A 24,473-nucleotide genomic window follows, 5' to 3' on the forward strand; every position below is an offset into this window, starting at 1 on the left:
AAGTTTGTGACAGGTGAAATAAGAACGCGATCTGCTTTATCTCCTAACGCATTGCATCATTTGACAGCAGGTATTTACTTAAAAAATAGCTACAAAGATTAAAATGTATCGGAAAACTTCAAAGATATAGTTTCAACGGTATTGAAAAATACCCCGCTATATGGTATATACTTTATACCGCCCAAGCCTAACTGATATATCCTAGATTCCTAGCTAACCATTGGTCATCTTATTAAAGGATGCTATACAGCCAAAACAACAGTATCTATTGCTAGACTAGAGATATGCCCTAGCTGAAGTTAGCAGTTGCACATCTAACTACCGTAATTTCCGGACTATAAGCCGCAACTTTTTTCCCACGCTTTGAACGTCGTGGCTTAAACAATGACGAGGCTAAAAGATGGATTTTTCCCGCTTTCCATTTTTTTTTCTCCAAAAAAACACATTCTGTGACGTGCTCAGTTTTTTGGCGGCATGAAGCTTTCATTAGACCAATGAAATTGCCGAACGGGTTAAGGTCAAACAACTTTTTGTTTACTGTTTAGATTAAATCGAGCGCTCTCAAACTTCCCATCATTCTGATTACGGTAGTCATTTTGTCACCCTCATCATGGCAAAGACACGGAGAAATGCATATGATGCAGCTTTCAAGTTGAAGGTGATTGATCTGGCTGTTGGAAAAGGAAATAGAGCTGCTGCACGGGAGCTTGGTCTTAATGAGTCGATGATAAGACGTTGGAAACAGCAGCGTGAGGAATTGACTCAGTGCAAAAAGACAACTAAAGCTTACTGCTGATTTTTTATTTTTTGTTACAAGCCGTGTTTCGTTAAAGCCTGTGTAAAGTTAATTTGTTTCAATGTACTGGTAGGCACCTGCGGCTTATAGACATGGCCGGCTTATTTATGTTCAAAATAATAGTTAAAAAAACAACAACATTATATTCAGGTGCGCTCAATAGTCCGGAAATGACGGTATTTGGATTGAAACAAGGGTGTGTGGTTTCAATGGTTTACTGATTTCATTATTGGTTATTATTGTCAATGATTTTGTTGACAGAACCCATTGTATTATATTATTGTATTCAATTCTTATATCAACAATTAAAAATATATAGAAATCCTGTTGTTTATCTTTTATATTCTTCTGAAATATTTAAAAGGGCTATACATGATTGACAAGTTGACTAAAGCACAAACAGACCTGGCTACTAGGCATGACAAAGAAAGATGCAGTGTCCATGTTTCACGTGACATTTTGAATGACATGTAGATGTTTTGTTTTGCTAGGAGTTATGGTCTCATTGAGCCTATCTGGACTCTTATTCCTGTAACTACACATTTGAAACGGAAAGAAAATCATATTTAAATGTATATCAAACCATTTAGAAATGTTGACCCTGATGTCACACATTGCAATGACGCTGTAGGTGGGATCGAGGCGTAACAGCTGCTCTTAGCGAAAATGTGTTTGGAGTTTCCTTTCTAGCTAGTAGACTATGTTATGATGTAGAGAGGTCAAAATAATGTAAAGCTATCGACCAAAACAATTAATTTTAAAATGTTGTTTACTTCTCCTTACCATTATCATTCACCTGATGGTACTTTTTTTTCTTCTGCTAACGTATGATGGTGGTTTCTGGGTCACCAGTTTGCCTGGGAAGGGGTCCCTAGGCAAGAAAATGTTGAAGAACATTGTCTTTGCTTGTAATATCCCTTTCATACACAGACCAAAATCCCACACATTTACCATTCCTGCTTCTTTTTGCCTGTTTTTTGATATATCTGAACGGGGTAAGGGGTAAAACACATGGCAAATTAAAATCCACCTAAAGACCTAATCACGATTCCTGCATTTTCACAGACCTTGTAATCAAAATACAGGTATCGGGTCTGTAAATTCAATAACACTTCCATTGTTTAACACCTGCCTAATTTAAAATGCAAACAGCCCCCATGGTTTAAAAAAAAAAAAAAAAAAACAATTTGCCAGTTACCCACTGATATGTATAAAAGGGGTATACCTACAAGAAAGTGGTATTTTATTTTTATTTTACCTTTATTTAACTAGACAAGGCAGTTAAGAACAAATTCTTATTTACAATCACGGCCTACCCCAGCCAAACCCTAACCCGGACGACTCTGGGCCAATTTTGCGCCGCCCTATGGGACTCCCAATCAAGGCCGGTTGTGATACAGCCTGGAATCGAACTAGTGTCTGTAGTGACGCCTCTAACACTGAGATGCAGTGCCTTAGACCACTGCATCACTCGGTAAATAAGGGGCTGTTTGAAAGAGGGTCATCAATATTGCCATACATTTTTTACAGGTAATATATCACATTTTCTGTCTGAAATTTGTATAACTCAGCTAAGAAAGCTATTTGCCAGATGTTCACTTTCTTCAGCAGAGCCTCTGATCAGTAACTAGGCTTGTACCAGATTGAGCATTTGTCATTATTCAGCTATTATTTTGTGATATATTACACACATACATATTCAGCATTTTGTGGGAGTTGGATAATATATATTAAGAGGAAATTCAAATCATTGGGTGAATAGGGATGTCATTGACTTTGACAAATACAAGAAGGACCCCCTTGCTGTTTTACTAATTGGTGAGTGAGATTAAATAGGATTCAAACACGTAGCTAGGCCTACTTAGCCGATGCCCACAGCAGGTAACACCACTTTCCACCTTTTACTAAAATACAAATCTTAGCATTCACAGCTGAAATTAAGTAACAAAATTATGCCTGTTCTACCAACTGAAATGGGTTTTTGTCTTAGCCCATCAAATTAGGTACTCAAGAGTTGCATTCTTTTTGTCCAACTAATGTTATAGGAATGTAGTGGTACCACAACCTTCACGGATCAAATCAACAACTGAATTTGTGTAATGTGCTCGCACTTCATACAGTACATCACATGTACACAAATGACGCAGTGCATTGTAGGCCTGTTATTGTCATAAACACTTTGACAAGTGTGCATCGCTGCTGTACCACCCCTACCCCATCCCGATCCTTTCAAGACAAATGCATTAAACTTCAAGTTCACTTGTTTATCATCAACTCTGTCATATTTACAGATTCATTGATATAAAATGATATAGGCTACAGTAGAAGGAAAAATGTCATGAAACTTTAACACCATTCCCCTAAAAACTCAAATATTTCCAGGCCTATGCTGATAAAAAAAAATATTCCAATGAATAGGCTTTTCAGCAATTTTGGCAAAGGCTTATCCTACATTTTAGGACGGACACACAGACTATTTAGAATGACTATCGTCGTCAACAGCATCATGGCAGCTGAAGATAAAAGGGCATGGGCCGGAAGGCATCTATTATAGTGAACTTCAACTCCTTTTTCTTTTAAATTACCATTAGGAGACCATCAGCAGAGAGGAAGTCCAATGGTTTTGACTGAACTGAATTATCATCTTGCACTATTACTCAGGAAGTAAGCACAGCCTTTGTACATGTACTGTAGGTTAATCTCATGGTAGCAATTGAGCCTGAGGATGAGGTTATATGTAGGTAGCTTGGTCAAATAGTGAGAGATGATGTACCCTAGACCTAGGTTTTGAACAACTGCAGTGTCATACTATGGTTGGACTAATCCTGAGAAAAGGGCATCAAGTTAGTTATGTTGGCCTAGTTTACAATGGGACCACCAGAGATTTAGCTGTGACATTATCATTAGGCCTATCATGTAAGTCAAGGGTTAGGTCACTTGTTGCAAATGCTCATTTCACTAATTGTCAAGGACAACCCATTTACTCAAATCTGAGGGTCACCATATGGGCTGAGCCAATATTGGCATAGGGGCTGAGCTGAGTGATGTTTAAACAAATAGAGGCCTATATCAACTCCGCCTGTCACAGCGCCCCTTCTACCATCCTCTGAGGCAGAACTGGTTTTATGCCATTGACTTAAATGTACACGTTGTCTGACACCAGCAGGAAGGAAATTGCTTAAGTCTCCCTCTGTTTGCTTAGTTAAGCATTGGGGGGCAGAATGTGTGTTGTGGAGCCATTATGAAAATGTTGATTCAGTCGCCTTGTAGGAGTTGGCTCTTTTTCCCCCCCATGGTGCATTTTTTAATCTGGTTGTAACGGAGATGCTGAGAGTTGAGAAGCAGGTGAAATGTTTAATAAAACATGGAACGAGACAACAGTAGCATCTACACAAACACAGGAACAATACTGACTGGGGAAAGAACCTAAGGGAGTGCCAGATATAGGGGAGGTTATGGAGTCCAGGTGTGTCTCATGATGACGTGCAGGTGCATGTAATGACTGATGCCAGGTGTGCGTAATGATGAATCCCGGTCCGGGAGGCGAAGGTGGAAATCAAGGATGATGTTGGGATCCAGAATGTCCTCCAATGGAACCCAATGCCGCTCCTCTGGGTTCATACCCCTCCCAGTCCACTAGGTACTGGAGCCAACCCCCACGATGTCGGGAGTCCAGTAGAGATCTGACGGCATAGGCTGGACCCCATCGATGTCCGGGGGGGCGGAGGGGTGTTGTGGGGGACAGCATCAGCTAGGGGACCAGGAACCACCGGCCTGAGAAGGGAAACATGAAAAGGTGAGACACAGTAGTCACTGTGAAGCTGTAACATATATGTCACCTTGTTGGGGGGGGGGGGGGGGGGGGTCTGCCTGCCCCTTTTGACAGTAGATGGCACACTGGATCTCAAGTGCACGCCTGAACCACTCATCAACCGCAGGGGCTTCGGTCTGGCCTGGGGTCCACGGAGCCAGGGCCAGCTGAAAACCCAGAACACACTGGAAGGGGGTTAACCCAGTGGAGGAGTGACGTAGCGAGTTCTGGGCGTACTCTGCTCATGGAAGGAATCAAGCCCACTCTCCCTACCGGTCCTGACAGCAACTCCTCAGGAACCTCCCCAGCTCCTAGTTCATCCTCTCCATCTGCCCGTTGGACTAAGGCCTATACCCAGGAGTGAGGCTGACCGTGACCCCAAGCTTCTCCATACCCGTCTGGCGAATGTCCACATTATAGGTGCATTTTTGACAGGACCCTCTCCTGAATCGTAGAAGGGACAGGGCATTGGCCTCGGTGTTTTTTTAACCTGGGCAATAGGTCAGCGTGAAGTCGAACCTCGTGAAGAAAAGGGTCCACCTTGCTTGGTGCAGATTCAGCCTCATCGCTGTCCGTATGTACTCCAAGTTCCGATGGTCAGTGAAGATGACAAATGGTTCCTTGGCTCCCTCCAGCCAGTCTCTCCAATCCACTAATGCCAACTTCACCGCCAGGAGCTCTCGATCACCGACGTTGTAATTCCTCTCTGTGGGAGGAATTTCTGTCGATTACCCTGTCGTTGAGACAGTACTACCCCTACGCCCACCTCTGAAGCATCCACCTCCACCACAAATTATATCCTGGGATCTGGGTGTTTGAGCAATGGGGCGATGGCCTCATTGGCTGCTGGGCTCCACGCCAACCTACGGGGACCACCCTTGAGGAGAGAGGTGAGGCGACAGAGCTGAAATTCCTGATGAAACGGCATTAGAAGTTGGCAAACCCCAAAAACCGTTGTAACCCTTATGGTGGTTGGGACTGGCCATGACCTGACTGCATCTACCTTCTTGTCGTCCTTCCTCACTCCCTGCAGGCTGATTTGGTAGCCTAAAATTGGCACTTCTCAGTCTTGACGAACAGGTGGTTAGTCAGGAGGTTTTCCAGGACTGCTCGAACGTGAGTGATGTGATCCTCCAGGGTAGCCTAGTAGACCAGGATGTTGTCAATATACACGACCACCTGGCATCCCAGCATTTCCTTGAACACCTCGTTAACGAATGCCTGGAACACTGACGGAGAATTGGCTAAGCCAAATGGCATCACTAAGTACTCGTAGTGGCCAGACATCGTGCTAAACGCAGTCTTCCATTCATCCCCCCTCCTGGATGCGGATGAGATTGTATGCACTTTGTAGATCCAGTTTGGTAATGAACTGGGCCCCGCGGAGCTGTTCAATAGCTGCCGGCACCAACAGGAGAGGGTAATGGTATTTCATGGCGATTTCATTGAGTCCTCTGTTATCAATACATGGACGTAACCCTCCATTCTTCTTGGCTACGAAGAAGAAACCAGTCGACGCAGGAGATGTGGACGTGCGGATGAAACCTTGTTGGAGTGCCTCTTGGATGTAATGCTCCATGGACAGGGTCTCAGCCACCGACAGAGGGTAGATGCGTTTGCACAGAGGCACAGACCCTGCAAGCAGTTCGATGGCACAGTTCGCGGGTCTTGGAGAATACCTCCCGCAAGTCCTGGTATACCTCCGGGATGTTGGGCTGAAGGGCAACCTCAGGACTCTCAATCAACGTGGAACCACAGCAGATGGGGGAAGCAGGTCCTCCGGCATTCGGGTGACCAGTCTGATTCTCATCCTCGACCATGGGAAGGTTGGGGTTATGGCATTGAAGCCAAGGGAGGCCGATCTTGTGAACTGGTGCACTGGGGATGTTCTCCTGATGAATGGACTCCATGGTGAGGGTGAGTGGTTGGGTGATGTGTGATGGTTCTGGATCCTAGTGGCCGATTATCGAGGGCTTGAACTGGGAAAGGAGAGGAGAGCAGGTATGATGATGTTAAGAGAGGAGTCAAGGGTCTGGTCAATAAAGTTCCCCGCGGCACCAGAATCCACTAACGCTGTAGACACAGTACATGAGGGACAGTCAACTAGTGTGATGGACACCAAAAAGAGAAAGTGATAAAGATGGAATACTCACTCCTTTTTTTAAATTAAAAAAATAAATCGCATGACTGTCCCTCTGCTCTTGTGGATCCCGGATTAGGAAGTGCCTGACACCGTTGCAGCCCTCCTTGACCACATTACAGACAGAGCCCCGGCTGTCGCCGGCACTCCGCTGGGAGGCGTGTGTTCAGGCTCTGATCCGGAGTGTTCACTCAGGGAGGGAGAGAAGCGATGAGAGTACCGGTGCTTCTGAAGTAGGTTATCCAGACGGATGGCCATTGCAATGAGTGCGTCCAAGGAGAGGTTGTCGTCCCGACAGGATAGTTCCGTCTGGACCTCCTTGTGCAGACCGCTTCTGAGTAGCGTAGAAAGCATCGGTTTGTTCCATCCCCTGGATGCTGCTACTGTCCGGAAGGTGAGCGCATACTCGGCAGCTGTCTGGTCCCCCTGCCATAATTGGAGTAGGCACTCAGCCCCCTATCTGCCCTCCGGGGGATGATCGAAGATGCATTTGAACAGAGCCATGAACCCCTCATATGAATCTAGCTCCTCCTTTCTCCCATTCCAACACCCAACCAGTCAGCAGAGAAATAACCGTGGCAACCTTGGACCTGTCGGTGGTGGGGGCTCCCATCTGGTGCGTAAAGTAGAGGGAGCACTGAAGTAGGAAGCCACAGCATTTACATGGGGTGCCATCATATTTATTCGGGAGGGACAAACGGTTATCACTTACCTGAGCTGGTTGCTGAATGGGCTGTTGTGCTAGCTCGACTGGTTGTAGAGTATCCTCCGTTAGTTGACGACAACTCCTCCCGGGTATGTTTGAGACGTTGCACACTGCGAAGAACCTCTTCCATAACCGTCCCCAGTGGTGTCAGCTGGTCATGGTGTTGACGTAGAAGGTATCCCTGCTTGTCGACCGTCTGGGATATATTCTGTTTTCCTGCTGCTTCCATTGTAACAGAGATGCTGAGAATTGAGAAGCAGGTGAAACGTTTAGCAACAAACATGGACCGAGTCAACATAAAACTAGTGTCTACTCATAAACAAAGGAACAATACTGACTGGGGAAAGAACCTAAGGGAGTGCCAGATATAGGGGAGGTAATAAGTGAGGTAATGGAGTCCAGGTGTGCCTCATGAAGACGTGCAGGTGCGCGTAATGATTGATGCCAGGTATGCGAAATGATGGATCCCAGGACCGGTGGTTAGTATACCGGCGACATCGAACACAGGAGGGGATGAGCGGGAGTAGACGTGACACTGGTTAGGACTGGACAATGTTAGTCTTTATGCTGAAATAAAGAAAATAATTGAATAGCTAGCTATTGTTGCTGTTTTGATTTCCCAAATGTTATCATATGCCTGTTGCAAAAGCTTCTGTCTTGTTTGGGGTCATATAAATCAAGTTGGGATAGGTGGAGCAGTTGCGGTCGTAGAGAGACAAAGAGTGACACACTCGCCCGAAAATGTTCTGCTCAATTTCATGCATGCCACATATTAGATTGTTTTGCCATACAGGCAATATCCAGAGTTTGCTGTTTTTCAGCATGCCACTGTTGTTTGTGTATCGGCGACATCCACAGTGTAAGTCAATAAGCCTGGTGAAGATAGAAGACCGTTGTTTTGGTAAAGAGGGTGTCGGGCAATAATATGTAATGAGCAGTAGCTGTAGAATGGTTTTGGTGAATAAGCAATGTTAATGCAGTGTTTCCCTTAGATTTTCTTTTTTTTAGGCAGAGCAACAACTGCAGTAACACCCTGAGATGACATCAGTTGAAGGGGAGGGGGTTAACCATTCCTATGTACCAGACCTGGGTTCAAATAGTACTTGTTTTCTTTCAAATGCTTTAGTTGCACTTGATTTATCCAGTGGTGGAAAAAGTATCCAATTGTCATACTTGAGAAAAATAAAGATACCTTAATAGAAAATTACTCAAGTAAAAGTCACCCAATAAAATACTGCTTGAGTAAAAGTAAAAAAATATGTGGTTTTAAATATACTCAAGTATCAAAAGTAAATGGAATTGCTAAAAAATACTTATGTAAGTATAAATCATTGAAAGTATAAATCATTTAAAATTCCCTATATTCATTTTCTACTTTTTTTTATTTATTTACGGTAGCCAGGGGCACACTCATACACTCAGTCATGATTTATAAACAATGCATATGTGTTTAGTGAGTCCACCAGATCAGAGGAAAAAGGGATGACCAGGGATGTTCTCTTGATAAGTGCATGAATTTGACCATTTTCCTGTCCTGCTAGCCATTCAAAATGTACTTTTCGGTGTCAGAGAAAATGTATGGAGTAAAAAGTACATAATTTTATGTAAAACTAAAAGTTGTCAAAAATATAAATAGTAAAGTAAAGTACAGATACCCCAAAAAAATGACTTAGTAGTATTTTACTTAAGTACTTTACACCACTGGATTTGGCTTGCCTGGCACCATGGAACCAATGGAATAGACTCAAAGGTGCAAGCCCTACCCATATAGCACTCCAGGCAAGCTCAATTAAAGTACTCAAAGTAACTCAAAGTACTTGAAAGAAAACCATATTATTTGAATCGAGGTGGATAACATAACTGTGTTGCTATATGTTTGGCCAGTAGATTCAAGTTGACTCATTCATGTGTCATTACTCTGATATTGTTTCTCTATGGTATGGTTTTCCTTTGTTGTATGTTTTCATATTCTTTTTAGTTGTATATCATTGACTTAAAGGGCACTTAGCAACTCAACACTTTGAGAAATCACAGGGGAGCTCGAGAGTGTATCTGAAAGAGAACGGTTCCCAAAAACTCAGTCCTCAAGAGTGAGCGACTGCATAGTAAATGGTTTATAGGAAAGTTAATCCTGCCGTGTAAATATTCCTCTTATGCTCGCCAGACATTTGGGGGCCCCTTGACTCGGAGGCTGTCTGATCTCTGTTAATGTCATCATTCATTGACATCTAAAGCTTTGCAATTCCCCTGTGCTCGGCTGTTTGTGTGGCTGCCTTGAAAGGGTAGACGGATTGTCTCTCTCGCTCTATCTTTCTGTCTCTGTCCCCCCCACACACTCTTTTTTTTCAGACCGTTAGCTCAGTTAATTCTCAGTCCCACTTTTTCCCATTTAACATTTTCCATTCTCATTCGTAGGAAACTATAAGGATCCCCAATGCCTAATATTCACTGTATGTCTACGATTACCATCTTGCAAAGTCATAAAAACCTGCTAACTCCCAAAAAGACATGCTTCCCACTGGACACAGACGTCAGTTCAACGACTAATTTTGATTTACATTTGGTTAAGTTGTCAACTAATCTGAAACGTGAAATGAACAAAAATGTCACCATGTCATTGGATTTAGGTTAAAAGTTGAGACGAAATACCCTTACTGTAACGGTCGTCTGAAGGTGAAGAAGTGGACCAAAGCGCAGTGTGGTAAGTGCTCATGATATTTATTTTCAAGAAACACTCAAACAAAATAACAAAAGGGAAAAACGAAAATGCACAGTTCCGTCAGGCACATACGCTAAACAGAAAATAACCTCCCACAAAACTCAGGTGGAAAACAGGCTGCCTAAGTATGATTCCCAATCAGAGACAACGATAGACAGCTGCCTCTGATTGGGAACCACACCCGGCAAAAAAACTAAGAAATAGAAAACATACATATTCCCACCCGAGTGTAATTGTCGTGTGTGTAGGTTGCAGGGAAGTCAGGCGCAGGAGAAACCAACTTAGTGTAACTGGAGTAGTTTAATTTATATAAAACAAACTCCAAGAAACCAACATACATAAAAATAAACACGGGTAAACTAACCCGTCGCACACCTATACAAAATACACGAATACATAACACTAAACAATCTCCGACAAGGACATGAGGGGAAACAGAGGGTTAAATACACAGCATGTAATTAATGGGATTGGAACCAGGTGTGTAGGAAGACAAGACAAAACCAATGGAAAATGAAAAATTGATCAATGATGGCTAGAAGAGCAGTGACGTCGACCGCCGAGCACCACCCGAACAAGGAGGGGTATCGACTTCGGCAGAAGTCGTGACACCGAGTCACACCCTGACCCAACCAAACATAGATAATAAATAACATCTCTAAGGTCAGGGCGTGACACTTACGTTGATTACTTTTTGCATATCCAACCAGTTTTCCGTGTTGATTCAACGTCATCACATTGATTTTTGGGGGGTTGAAATGACGCGGAAACACCGTTGATTCAAACCGTTTTTGCCCAGTGAATTCTGTCTAGGTACACTTGATAGTCCTGTCAGGCAGAATCAAATCTTGATTCAGTAGCTTATTTCTCAGGCATGGGTAGATGGATCCAGAGATCCTAGATATTATCCTTTCATACCCTCAGAAACCAAATACTTTTTAACCACAAACCCAAAACCCTCCACCCCAGCCCCTCTTTAGCCCAATACCTCAATGAAATATGTGCCATGTTTAGCTTCTTCGGTGGAATACTATCTGAACAACTTAATGTTGCATATGTAGTCTTTTTGATTGTGGAAAGATGTTTGAGCCCACTGGAAGTAGACTGGACTAGAATGGGTTTCCTGTTACTTCAGTCTCACCACATGTTCAAAAATGGCCTTTTCACTTTATTCAGATTACAACCTCTTTTTTTAAAACAAGCCATATAAAGTTGGTTGCAATTTCAGTTTAATCCACCAGAAAAGACAGAACAAATAATACAACAAATATTGTGGTTAAACTCAAATGTACTAATTGATTAAAAACACATGATTTTTCAACAACTAATTGCAGCATTACCGCAAAAATGAGACAAGTGGAAGGGGGGAAAAGTAAGGAACTTGTCTGTCGGCCCTGCATTAAAGACCAAAATTGGTTGAAGAAAATTGTAATAAATAGAAAAGTATACCAGTTTCCTCTACGACAGTGGTTCCCAAACTTTTTATAGTCCCGTACCCCTTCAAACATTCAACCTCCAGCTGCGTACCCCCTCTAGCACCAGGGTCAGTGCACTCTCAAATGTTGTTCTTTGCCATCATTGTAAGCCTGCCACACAGACACTATATGATACATTTATTAAACATAAGAATGAGTGTGAGTTTTTGTCATAACCAGGCTTGTGGTAAGTGACAAAGAGCTCTTATAGGACCAGGGCAGAAATAATAATATAATAATAATCAATAATTTTGCTCTTTATTTATCCATCTTACATATGAAACCTTATTTGTTAATCGAAAATTGTGAATAACTCACCACATTTAATGAGAATGGGGTGCTTGAAAGGATGCACATAACTCTGAAATGTTGGGTTGTATTGGAGAGTCTCAAATCTTAAATGATTTTCCACACACTGTCTGTGCCTGTATTTAGTTTTCATGCTAGTGAGGGCCGAGAATCCACTCTCACACGATACTCTGAGAGCAGCCCAATCCAGAAATCTGGCAGTGGCTTCTGATTATATTCAATTTTCACAGAACCGCTTGTTGCAATTTCGATGAGGCTCTCTTGTTCAGATATCAGTAAGTGGACTGGAGGCAGGGCATGAAACAGATAACGAATCCAGTTGTTTGTGTCATCCGTTTTGGGAAAGTACCTGCGTAATTGCGCACCCAACTCACTCAGGTGCTTCGCTACATCACATTTGACATTGTCCGTAAGCTTGAGTTCATTTGCACACAAAAAATCATACAATGATGGAAAGACCTGTGTGTTGTCCTTGCAGACAGAGAAGAGCTCCAACTTCTTAATCATAGCCTCAATTTTGTCCCGCACATTGAATATAGTTGCGGAGAGTCCCTGTAATCCTAGATTCAGATCATTCAGGTAAGAAAAAACATCACCCAGATAGGCCAGTTGTGTGAGAAACGCGCATCATGCAAGTGGTCAGTGTGAAAATTATGGTCAGTAAAGAAAACTTTAAGCTCGTCTCTCAATTCAAAAAATATGTAAATACTTTGCCCCTTGATAACCACCGCACTTCTGTATGTTGTAAAAGCGTTACATGGTCGCTGCCCATATCATTGCATAGCGCAGAAAATACATGAGTTCAGGGGCCTTGCTTTAAGAAAGTTAACCATTTTCACTGTAGTGTCCAAAACGTCTTTCAAGCTGTCAGGCATTTCCTTGGCAGCAAGTGCCTCTCGGTGGATGCTGCAGTGTACCCAAGTGGCGTCGGGAGCAACTGTTTGCACGCGCGTTACCACTCCACTATGTCTCCCTGTCATGGCTTTTGTGCCATCAGGGGCAGAGCACAGCTACGTTTGGCTACATACGGACCATTAGTGGAATTCCCGAGAGAGTAATGGTTAATGTGATTGGATGTTAATTATTTGACTAGGCTACCTGTATTTGACTAGGCTACATTGTGTTGTTATTTCGCTGAACACTAGATGGTTTAATTTAATTTTTGGCAGTGAAACGAGGCTACTCGGGTGAGAAAAAAACCTCACCCAAATGTATAGCCCCATTGGAAAATATAAATGGACTGTTTGAAAATGGACATAGACATATCTTATATGGGCAGAAAGCTTAAATTCTTGTTAATCTAACTGCACTGTCCAATTTACAGTAGCTATTACAGTCAAAGGGTGCACAATTATGAACTTGAAAATGTATTAATAAACTGTAACGACGGTCGTCAGGAATGGACCAAGGCGCAGCGTGTTGAGTGCTCATAATTAACTTTAATGAAAACACTTAGACAAACAAAACAAAACGATGGACGACGAATACAGACTTGAAGGCGAACAACAGCAATTCAAGTGACAACCTCCCACAAATTACAAACACAAACACACCCTAATATATAGGACTCTCAATCAAAGGCAACTAGACAACACCTGCCTTCAATTGAGAGTCCACACCCCAATTAACTAAACATAGAAAACAGACTAACTAGAAAGAACATAGACTAACAGAGCAGTGACCAAAAAAACCCGGAATACATAAATCCACTACCCTCTACATAATACACACACCCCAAACCACATAAACCAAATACCCTCTGCCATGTCCTGACCAGCCTACACTAACAAAATAACCCTCATACTGGTCAGAACGTGACATAAACCAATTAGGCACATTTGGGGAGTCTTGATACAACATTTGGAACAGATATGTAATGGTTCATTGGATCAGTCTAAAGCTTTGCACATGCACTGCTGCCATCTAGTGGCCAAAATCGAAATTGCATCTAGGCTGGAATAATACATTATGGCCTTTCTCTTGCATTTCAAAGATGATGGTACAAAAACAATCCTGTTTTTTCTTTGTATTATCTTTTACTTGATCTAATGTGTTATATTCTCCTACATTCATTTCATATTTCCACAAACTTCAAAGTGTTTCCTTTCAAATGGTATCAAGAATATGCATATCCTTGCTTCAGGTCCTGATCTCCAGGCAGTTCGATTTAGGTATGTCATTTTAGGCGAAAAAAAAAAAGGGTCAGATCCTTAAGAGGTTGGGACCAAAAAATGGACAGCTGTGCCATATAGATTGCAAAATAGTTGGGAAGAGATTTTCGATGTACCGACTCCATGGCACATGGTTTATGAACTGATACGCAAAACAACGGCAGTTTCAAAACTTTTTTCAATTTGAATTATTATATAAAATTCTTGCAACCAATAGAATATTATAAATATGGGGGAATACAACCTTCCCAGCTCTGCAAATTTTGCTGTGAAGAGACCAGAGTCATTCGGATTATTTTGGTACTGTCCATATGTAGCTTGTTTTTGTCACAGGTCCAGGAATGGCTGAAGAATTGCAACATTTACCTGGAGCTAACTCTGCAGATAGCACTACTGGGTGATTTGAAAAGTCATAGTCAATCGATGGATAATATTATAATACTTTTAGCAAAATTGTTTATCTTTAATTTACAATTTGTAAAATCTATGAGAATAGAAAGGTTCAGAACTTTTGTGAAACATCACAGCACAGTTGAAAAATATATGGCAAATAGAAATCCAAAAGGGATGGTGTTAAGAGATAGATGGGAGAGGTTGAATGGAGCTGAAGGGTGGGACTAATAACAACAAGATAATTAATGTAAAATATACTGTGTCCATACAATGTATATAGGTTCAGAACTTTTGGGAAACAGCACAGTTAAAAATATATGGCAAATAGAAATCAAACTGAATGGACATCAGAAATAGATGGGAGAGGTTGAGGGTAGAGGAAGGAGAGGACTAAAAACAAACAAAATATAACTATTGTAAAATAGCTTGTGTCCATAAAATGTATATGTATGTATAAGCTGGAAGTAGAAGTCTAAGTGTTGTTGTTCATTAGTTTACTACAATTAAGGGAGGGGTGGTAGGGTTAGTGGAAAATAATAAAGGAAAATATATTTTTTAAAGATATGTACAGTACCAGTCAAAAGTTTGGACACACCTACTCATTCAATGGTTTTTATTTATGTTTACTATTTTCTACATTGTAGAATAATAATGAAGACATCAAAAATATGAAATAACACATATGGAATCATGTAGTAACCAAAACAGTGTTAAACAAATCAAAATATATTTTATATTTGAGATTCTTCAAAGTAGCCACCCTTTGCCTTGATGACACCTTTGAACACTCTTGGCATTCACTCAACCAGCTTCATGAGGTAGTCACCTGGAATGCATTTCAATTCACAAGTGTGCCTTGTTAAAAGTTAATTTGTGGAATTTCTTTCCTTCTTAATGTGTTTGAGCCAATCAGTTGTGTTGTGACAAGGTAGGGTTGGTATACAGAAGATATCCCTATTTGGTAAAAGACCAAGTCCATATTATGGCAAGAACAGCTCAAATAAGCAAAGAGAAACGACAGTCCATTCATTTCAAGAACTTTAAAAGTTTCTTCAAGTGCAGTCACAAAAACCATCAAGCGCTATGAAGAAACTAGCTCTCATGAGGACACATCCACAGGAAAGGAAGACCCAGAGTTACCTCTGCTGCAGAGGATAAATTCATTAGAGTTTCCAGCCTCAGAAAACAGCAATTAATTGCACCTCAGATTGCAGCCCAAATAAATGCTTCACAGAGTTCAAGTAACAGACACATCTGAACATCAACTGTTCAGAGGAGACCGAATTAGGCCTTCATGGTCGAATTGCTGCAAAGAAACCACTACTAAAGGATAGCAATAAGAAAACAAGACTTGCTTGGGCCAAAAAACAGGAGCAATGGACATTAGACCGGTGTAAATCTGTCCTTCGGTCTGATGAGTCACAATTTGAGATTTTTGGTTCCAACCGCCTTGTCTTTATGAGACACAGAGTAGGTGAACGGATTATCTCTGCATGTGTGGTTCCCACCGTGAAGCATGCAGGTGGAGGTGTGACGGTGCTTTGCTGGTGACACTGTCTGTGATTTATTTAAAATTCAAGGCACACTTAACCAGCATGGCTACCACAGCATTCTGCAGCGATACACGATCCCATCTGGTTTGCGCCTAGTGGGACTATCATTTGTTTTTCAACAGGACAATGACACAAAACACACCTCCAGGCTGTGTAAGGGCTATTTTACCAAGAAGGATAGTGATGGAGTGCTGCATCAGATGACCTGGCCTCCACAATCACCCTACCTCAACCAAGTTGAGATGGTTTTGGATGAGTTGGACCGCAGATCAAAGGAAAAGCAGACAACAAGGGCTCAGCATATGTGGGAACTCCTTCAAGACTGTTGGAAAAGCATTCCTCAGGAAGCTGGTTGAGAAAATGCCAAGAGTGTGCAAAGCTGTTATCAAGGCAAAGGGTGGCAACTTTGAAGAATCAAACATGTGAATTATACTTTGATTTGTTGAACACTTTTTTGGTTACTACATGATTCCATATGTGTTATTTCATAGTTTCTATGTCTTCACTATTATTCTACAATGTAGAAAATAGTAAAAAATAAAGAAAAACCCTTGATTGAGTATGTGTGCCCAAACTTTTGACTGTTACTGTATATATTTACACAAAAATATATGGGGGATTGGAAATCATGCAGACAATTACATTGATGGAATCTACAATCTATCTGCAATATTAAAGTTATATTAAAGCTGATCTACCCCCCCCCCCCCCCCCAAAAAAAAATGGTTTCCTGTTTCTCCCACCTTCGCTCCCATGCTTCTCTCTCTCTTCTACCCCCTCACCCTTCTCCTCCCTCTATCAGTCCAGTAGAGTCAATGGAGATAAGAACTAGCCTTTGCTATGATCTGCCCTTTATCCTTTATCTTTTCCCCAGATTCAGTACCGTCATCATCTGCTCTTTCTTTTTTTGCTCAGAGGAACAACCTCCCAAATGATAACCTTAGTTACGCAAGTCTATTTCCTGAAATGGATCTAATGGGGAACGTTAAGACAGATTGGTGATGATAATGATAGGGCACCTATAAAATGAGAGTTGGGGGACCTCTAAAATGAGGGTGATGCTCACACTGCATAGAGAGGATCCTTGTATTCACAAATTGTCTCAGAGTAGAAGTGCTGATCTAAGATCAGTTTTGCCTTTCAGATCATAATGGAAAAATATAGGCGAGAACCAGATCCTAGATCAGCAATACCTCTTCAAAACGCTTTGTGAAAGGCTTACAACTGTATTTTGGTGGGATTGGATTTCTGACCTATCTGAAAGTATTCAGACCCTTTCACTTTTTCCACATTTTGTTACGTTAACACCTTATTCTAAAATTGATTAAATCGTTTTTTCCTGCTCATCTATCGACACGCAATACCCCATAATGACAAAGCAAAAACAGTTTTTTAGAAATGTTTGCACATAAAAAAAAATAATAATGGAAATATCAAATTTACATAAGTATTCAGACCCTTTAGTCAGTACTTTGTTGAAGCACCTTTGGCAGCAATTACAGCCTTGAGTATTCTTGGGTATGACGCTAGAAGCTTGGCACACCTGTATTTGTGGAGTTTCTCCCATTCTTCTCTGCAGATTCTCTCAAGCTCCGTCAGCTTGGATGGGGAGCGTTGCTGCACAGCTATTTTCAGGTCTCTCCAGAGATGTTCGAACAGGTTCAAGTCCGGGCTCTGGCTGAGCCACTCAAGGACATTCAGACTTGTCCCGAGGCCACTCCTGCGTTGTCTTGGCTGTGTGCTTAGGGTCGTTGTCCTGTTGGAATGTGAACCTTCGCCCCAGTCTGAGGTCCTGAGCACTCTGGAGCAGGTTTTCATCAAGGATCTCGCTATACTCTACTCCATTTATCTTCCCTCAATCCTGACTAGTCTCCCAGTCCCTGCCATTGAAAAACATCCCCACAGCATGATGCTGCCACCACCATGCCTCACCATAAGGATGGTATTGGCCAGGTGATGAGCGGTGCCTGGTTTCCTCCAGACGTGACGCTTGGCATTCAGGACAAAGAGTTCAATCTTGGTTTCATCAGGTCCAGAGAATCTTTTTTGTCATGGTCTGAGAGTCGTTTAGGTGCCTTTTGGCAAACTCCCAAGTGGGCTGTCATGTGCCTTTTACTGACAGGTGTGTGCCTTTCCCAAATCATGTCCAATCAAATGAATTACCACAGGTGGACTCCAAGTTGTGGAAACAACTCAAGGATGATCAATGGAAACAGGATGCACCTGAGCTCAATTTTGAGTCTCATAGCAAAGGTCTGAAGATTTAATGTAAATAAAGTAGTTCTGTTTTTTTGTTTTAATAAATTTGCAAACACTTCAAAAAAACTGTTTTCGCTTTGTCATTTGGGGTATAGTGTGTAGATTGATGACAAAATAAAGTAATTTTATCCATTTTAGAATAAGGCTGTAACATAACAAAATGTGAAAAAAGTGAAGGGGTCTGAATACCTTCTGAATGCACGGATCCATGAAGGGAGAGTAGCCAAATCAATAAAAAATAATTACTTAGGGCAGCAGGTAGCCTAGCGGTTAAGAGTGCTTGGCCAGTAACCGAAAGCTCGCTGGTTTGAAACCCCGAGCCGATTAGGTGAACAATCTGCCAATGTGCCCTTGAGCAAGGCACTTAAACCTAATTGCTCCTGTAAGTTGCTCTGGATAATAGTGTCTGCTATATGACTCAAATGTAAATGCTTCCTGTACTCCCACTTGTTATTTTTGGATGCTGTATTTTAGCCTAACTGTGCGCTAATGTTGTGTTTCTGTGTTCTATTTTAACTTTAGTGTCAGCATTCTGATTGGTGCTCCCAAAGCTAACACCAGCCAACCGAATGTCAACGAAGGTGGATCTGTGTACTTATGTCCCTGGAGCCAGGGCCAATCTAATTGCAGTGTCGTCCACTTTGACAATGAAGGTAAGGTACCTGGCTGAATAACCTGGTGGAATTAGTAGTGAATGAGTAGCACTACCGTAGAGCTAACGTGTCAACTATCCACTGTGTGATTCTCTCAGCTATTCCATCTTAGATCAAAGCCTTTGAGTAAATTAATTTCTTGATTATTTAACCTGTTTGAGGGGATGAGGAGAATTACTTTATTACTCCTTCATAAGAAAACAAGTAACATTACCGTTCATTATAAAACTGGTTGTTTGGATCCTGGATGCTGATTGGACGAGCTGCGTTCTGACACATCTATGCCTGCTAACAGTTCCATCTGAAAATGATCACTGCACCTCCATCAGAATATCATGTTCATGTTGCTGTCCGAATTGTCTCTTGTATTTATTTCAACTCGCACATCATTTCCCCTTGCTTCCAGCCTAGCATTTAGTTTGGTACAGCGGGGGTTAATATAAGCCTCACTGTCTGCAAGTCTGACTTCGGAAACCATGTTTCACTTTTGAAATTTCGGATCTCTGTAGTACCGTACATAGAGTGAACGGTGCTCAGACGAGACAAAACAACGTTTTCTAAGCCAGTCGAAATCACGCATCAACGACATTATCATGGATATATCCAAGTAAATACCAATAGAAAAAAAGCTCAAACAAACAAAAATTCAGCTTGTGTACTGTCATTCCAGGTTCAGTGTTTGACGTGACTGAGTTAGCTGAAGTTGGCTAGCTAGCAAGTGACAAGAACGTTATCCGGCCTGCATAGCAACCATTTTGTTTAGTACGGACGACCAGTCCTTTCACGTCTGTAGCGATATGGCCAAAAGAACTAACAACCAGATTTTTGTCCGGACTATATTTTGGTGGAAGAATGAAATTGTATCAATTGACTTATCAAAATAAAGTTCTAATCAAAATATGTAATTCATTGTTATTTTAATATATTGGTAACAGTTTTATAAAAGTGATAATGTACGCAAGGCTCCGCTATCGTGTCGGGCAGAACAACGGCATTTACCTGTGTGTCGCGTTCCTCGTATTCTCCCTCATCGGAAGATATGTCGAAATCACTCGATGACCAATACGCAGCAGGTTGACTGTTCCACATCATATTTATTTTAGATGGAAACGACAAAACAAAATAAACACTCAGAGGAGAAAGGTGACAGTTTCACAGGTGAAACGAAACACAGTGCAAAATTACAATTACCCACCAAAATCAAACACAAACACACCCCACTATATGGGACTCTCAATCAAAGGCAGATAGACAACACCTGCCTTCAACTGAGAGTCCCAACCCCAATTAACCAAACAAACATACACTCACTAAACTCCACATAGAAATACCTAACCTAGAACCTACCCCAACACTCACAACCCCACTATACCATAACCAAACATAACTGCCACGTCCTGACCAAATATAATACAAAAAAACCTAAGTATATGGTCAGGACGTGACACTGTGACTGTATTCATGATACAGCATTGCCTCTTGTGCCGTGTTGTTTAACTAGTGGTTACAACATTTACTTTTTTTGATTTATTAATTTAACTAGGCAAGTCAGTTAAAAACAAATTCTTATTTTCAATGACAGCCTAGGAACAGTGGGTTAACTGCCTTGTTCAGGGGCAGAATGATACATTTTTTACCTTGTCAGCTCAGGGATTCGATCTTGCAACCTTTCGGTTCCTAGTCCAAAGCTCTAAGCACTAGGCTACCTGCCGCCCCAGCATTATGTCAACTGCTTATGTCAGCTGCCATAATGCGGCTATGGAACCCTGACCTGTTCACCGGACGTGCTTGTTGCACCCTCGACAACTACTATGATTATTATTATTATTTGACCATGCTGGTCATTTATGAACATTTTAACATCTTGACCATGTTCTGTTATAATATCCACCCTGCACAGCCAGAAGAGGACTGGCCACCCCTCATAGCCTGGTTCCTCTCTAGGTTTCTTCCTAGGTTTTTGGCCTTTCTAGGGAGTTTTTCCTAGGGAGTTTTTCCTAGCCACCGTGCTTCTTTCACATGCTTTGCTTGCTGTTTGAGGTTTTAGGCTGGATTTCTGTACAGCACTTTGAGATATCAGCTGATGTACGAAGGGCTATATAAATAAATTTGATTTGATTTGTGTATTTCCTTGTACAAACGTCTAATACAAATGTCTAATGAATTTCCCGATTAACAATGTTAACGTCAGGTGTCACAAAGGTTTCATACGTACATTTTACAAAGAATGTATACCGCAAGGCTTTCATAGCATACCTCTAGTTAAAGTTGGATTGTATATACATAAAAATGTGCCTTCAGCCATTAAAGAATAAGGCTTCTATTAGTGAGCTCACTGGCTATGATGACCCTGAGGTTATAATGGCAAACCTCTCTGTCAAGGCTTAGAGATTCTTCCCCAGCGGTGCTCTGTCTTTATTTAAACCATTCTTTGAAGTTTCTCCTCCTGTGCTTAGTAGTGAGTGAGCCCTGTCTCATCTTCCCCCTTTCTAAAGCCCCTAGTTTGAGGTAAAGTTTAGTTAAAGCTCTGTATCCACTACATCCAGTGTCTCCACAGGATTTTGGTTGATTTCCTGCCTGGCTGGATTGAAGCCCAGTATTGTAACTTTAATTAGGTCAAAGCAATGGGCCAGGGTTCTGGTCTACAAACACGGTTACGACTGCTCTTAGAGTTTTGCTTTGGTACTGCAGTTTACTGACGCCCAGACCAGGAAGACAATTTCCATACACGGCCACATAGAGAAATCAGATTTGAAAATTCCTTTGTGCACATAACATCCATTGAATTATTCAAATAATTGTTGCTGAGGCTCATTATTTTCCCATCAGCCCGAAGATATACATTTTTTATATTCATCCAATGTCTGCCGTGTTTTTGGATGACATGATTACGCCGTTGCTGCTCGCGCTGTGCACTCTGCACAATGAGTGCATGTGATGTTGGTTCGTATAAACTGGATGCAACCCGGATATAAACGGTCTATGAATCAGCGAATGCGAACATGAGTAGATATCTTTGAGAACAACGGGCGGACTTCTTGGACTCGGTCTCCAGTTGTTATTATACTTCATTGGGCCAAAGTCATTATGGGGACAAGGACCCCTGGTCTGCCTGCCCTAGCTCTGCCTGCCAGTGAAGCGGTCACAGCCACATCGGATATAAGCAGGAAGTGATAAGGTCCACAGTTTGAGGATCAGAGAGCATGCGTTATCGCATACGCTCACACACATACTACACATTACATATACACATACACACACTGGATACACACATACTGACACACACCCACACATGCATGTGCACACACATACACACATACCGTACATTACATAGACACATACAGACACTGGACACACATATTCAGACACACAAACATGCATACACAAACTGTTTGCACGCATTCTCGTGTACCTAAACTGTTTATAAATACACAAATATAGACACATGGCACTGCTTACAAACACAAACTATGTACACAAACATGTACACATCCACAGGCTTACATATGCAGTCATGCCCACACACACCCCCTAATATGTACACTCTCCAAATTGAAGGTACAGCTGATGTGATATGTGAATTCAGGAAATTAGCTGACAGCCGTTTTACACAGACAGACAGGTACAGTAGACACACACACACACACACTGCCCCAGGCACTTCCTTTCCCGGTTTTGTGCAGTGCAGATTTTCCCATGCAGGTCTCTGGGTTCAAAAGGCACAGTGTGTACAGACTCCTGCAGCCAGACAGACAGACAGACATAGGGCATTGCAGTGGTTAGGGAAGGTTAATGTCACCTGTCATGTCCATGAGTCAGACAAATGAATCAAACCACACACCCAAGTCTACTGCATTAAAGGGATGGTTCATCCACATTTCTAAATTTGTTCAGATTTTTCTTACCTTGTCAGTAGTCTATTGGCCAGGATTGTTTCACACCCTGATCTGTTTCACGTGTCTTGTGCTTGTCTCCATCCCCCACCAGGTGTTTCCCATTTGTTCCCATTATCCCCTGTGTATTTATACCGGTGGTTTCTGTTTCTGTTGCCAGTTTGTCTTGTCTTGTCAAGCCTACCAGCGTAGTTTTCTGTACTCCTGATTGCCTCGTCCCTGTTTTCTAGTCCTCTCGGTTCCGACCTTTTCTGGCTGCCCTGAGCCTGCCTGCCATTCCATTCTGCCTGCCCTGACCTCGAGCCTGCCTGTCGTCCTGTACCCATCTGACTCTGACCTGGTTTACGAACTTCTGCCTGTCCTCGACCTGCCTCTTGCCTGCCCCTTGTCTATTAATAAATATCGGAGACTCTAACCATCTGCCTCCTGTGTCTGCATTTGGGTCTTGTCCTGTGTCGTTATAGATTGACTGTCTGCAGTTGACGACACATGCTTTTTTAATGAATTTGGGTGAACTATCCCTTTAAGGAACATTTAAGGGTGTTCATAGCAAGGCTTGTCCTCATTCGTTTTCATTCTCTCTCAACATTACTAATATATACTGTAAGTTTGACCTAATGTTACCACCCAGAAATTTTGGGTGTACTCTCTCAAAGCCAGCTGCTCAATGTTTTTGTCTGTCACAGGAGACTGTTTTACCCCCCACGCCTTCATAAAACCGGGACCAGACTACGAAGGACAAATGTTTCGATTTCAGTAAAAACGCGTTCCAAGTCCTGCTGAACAGTTTGATGTTTGCCAATAGCATGGTGGATGGATTAAGAGTTGAGGCCCGGAGACGGAGGTTATAAAAACATCAATGCAAATAACCCAAGGACACACATGGAACCATCTGACATGTAACAGGAACATATGACATGGGGGATCATGTGGAGACATAGTTACAATAGACATCACTATGGTTGTTTGGAAGTTTTGCTCTCAAATAAAGAGTCACGCGATGATATGGTGTGTGGTCCTTCCACTACGACTCGAGAAACCATGCAGTTTATTAGGATACAGATTAAATAAGTTATGAACTTCGCAGGGTGATGAAAGTGCACAGTGATGAGCTTGATGCTGCTTTCCAAGAAATATTGAGGGGTCCTATTCTGGTGACACGATGATCGATGCTTGACTGCCATTTGACATATAAAACTATTCTCGCTCTTATCCATAATAATCTCATCATGTAGACTAGACAACACAAACTGTCCACCCGCACTGTATCTGCGAGCTATTGTCTAGAGCACAGGTGCCAAGACCAGAATAGGCACATTTGCTATTTAACGCAACTGTTTTTGTGACAAAACTATCGGTAAAGTTGAAAATGCGATGGAAACAATTTAAACTTTATATTTTTATTTGGTACATTTTGTGTGCACTACGTCATCATGCACTGATTTCTGTCTGCAGTTAGTCCATTTGGTGGAAACATACCATTAGTGGGAAAATGCAGATATTTTAAACTGCAATATTTTCTCTACGCCCTATGGTAAAATGTGTACAATTGTGGGAAATTAACTCTAAAATGTACATTTCTCTCCGCTGTCAAG

General features: G+C 41.9%; 1 protein-coding gene and 1 long non-coding RNA gene across 2 annotated transcripts in view; one reads left to right on the forward strand and one right to left on the reverse strand.

Moving 5' to 3' along the window:
* LOC106565237 (integrin alpha-5) overlaps nucleotides 1-24,473 on the forward strand; it is a 57,654-nt gene that overhangs the window by 3,454 nt on the left and 29,727 nt on the right. Inside the window, exon 2 of the mRNA XM_014132131.3 lies at nucleotides 18,855-18,985. Coding sequence (XP_013987606.2) covers nucleotides 18,855-18,985 — 131 coding nt within the window. The remainder of the gene's footprint in view (nucleotides 1-18,854; nucleotides 18,986-24,473) is intronic.
* Nucleotides 1,436-23,025, reverse strand: LOC123725513 (uncharacterized). The gene is made up of 3 exons (XR_006758006.2): nucleotides 22,891-23,025; nucleotides 7,460-7,695; nucleotides 1,436-4,570 (listed from the first exon to the last, which is right to left on the reverse strand). It is a non-coding gene; the product is annotated as an uncharacterized LOC123725513 (long non-coding RNA).

The sequence above is a fragment of the Salmo salar genome, chromosome 12, assembly GCF_965601325.2.
Source record: "Salmo salar chromosome 12, fSalSal1, whole genome shotgun sequence".
In the NCBI taxonomy this organism is placed as follows: Eukaryota; Metazoa; Chordata; class Actinopteri; order Salmoniformes; family Salmonidae; genus Salmo; species Salmo salar.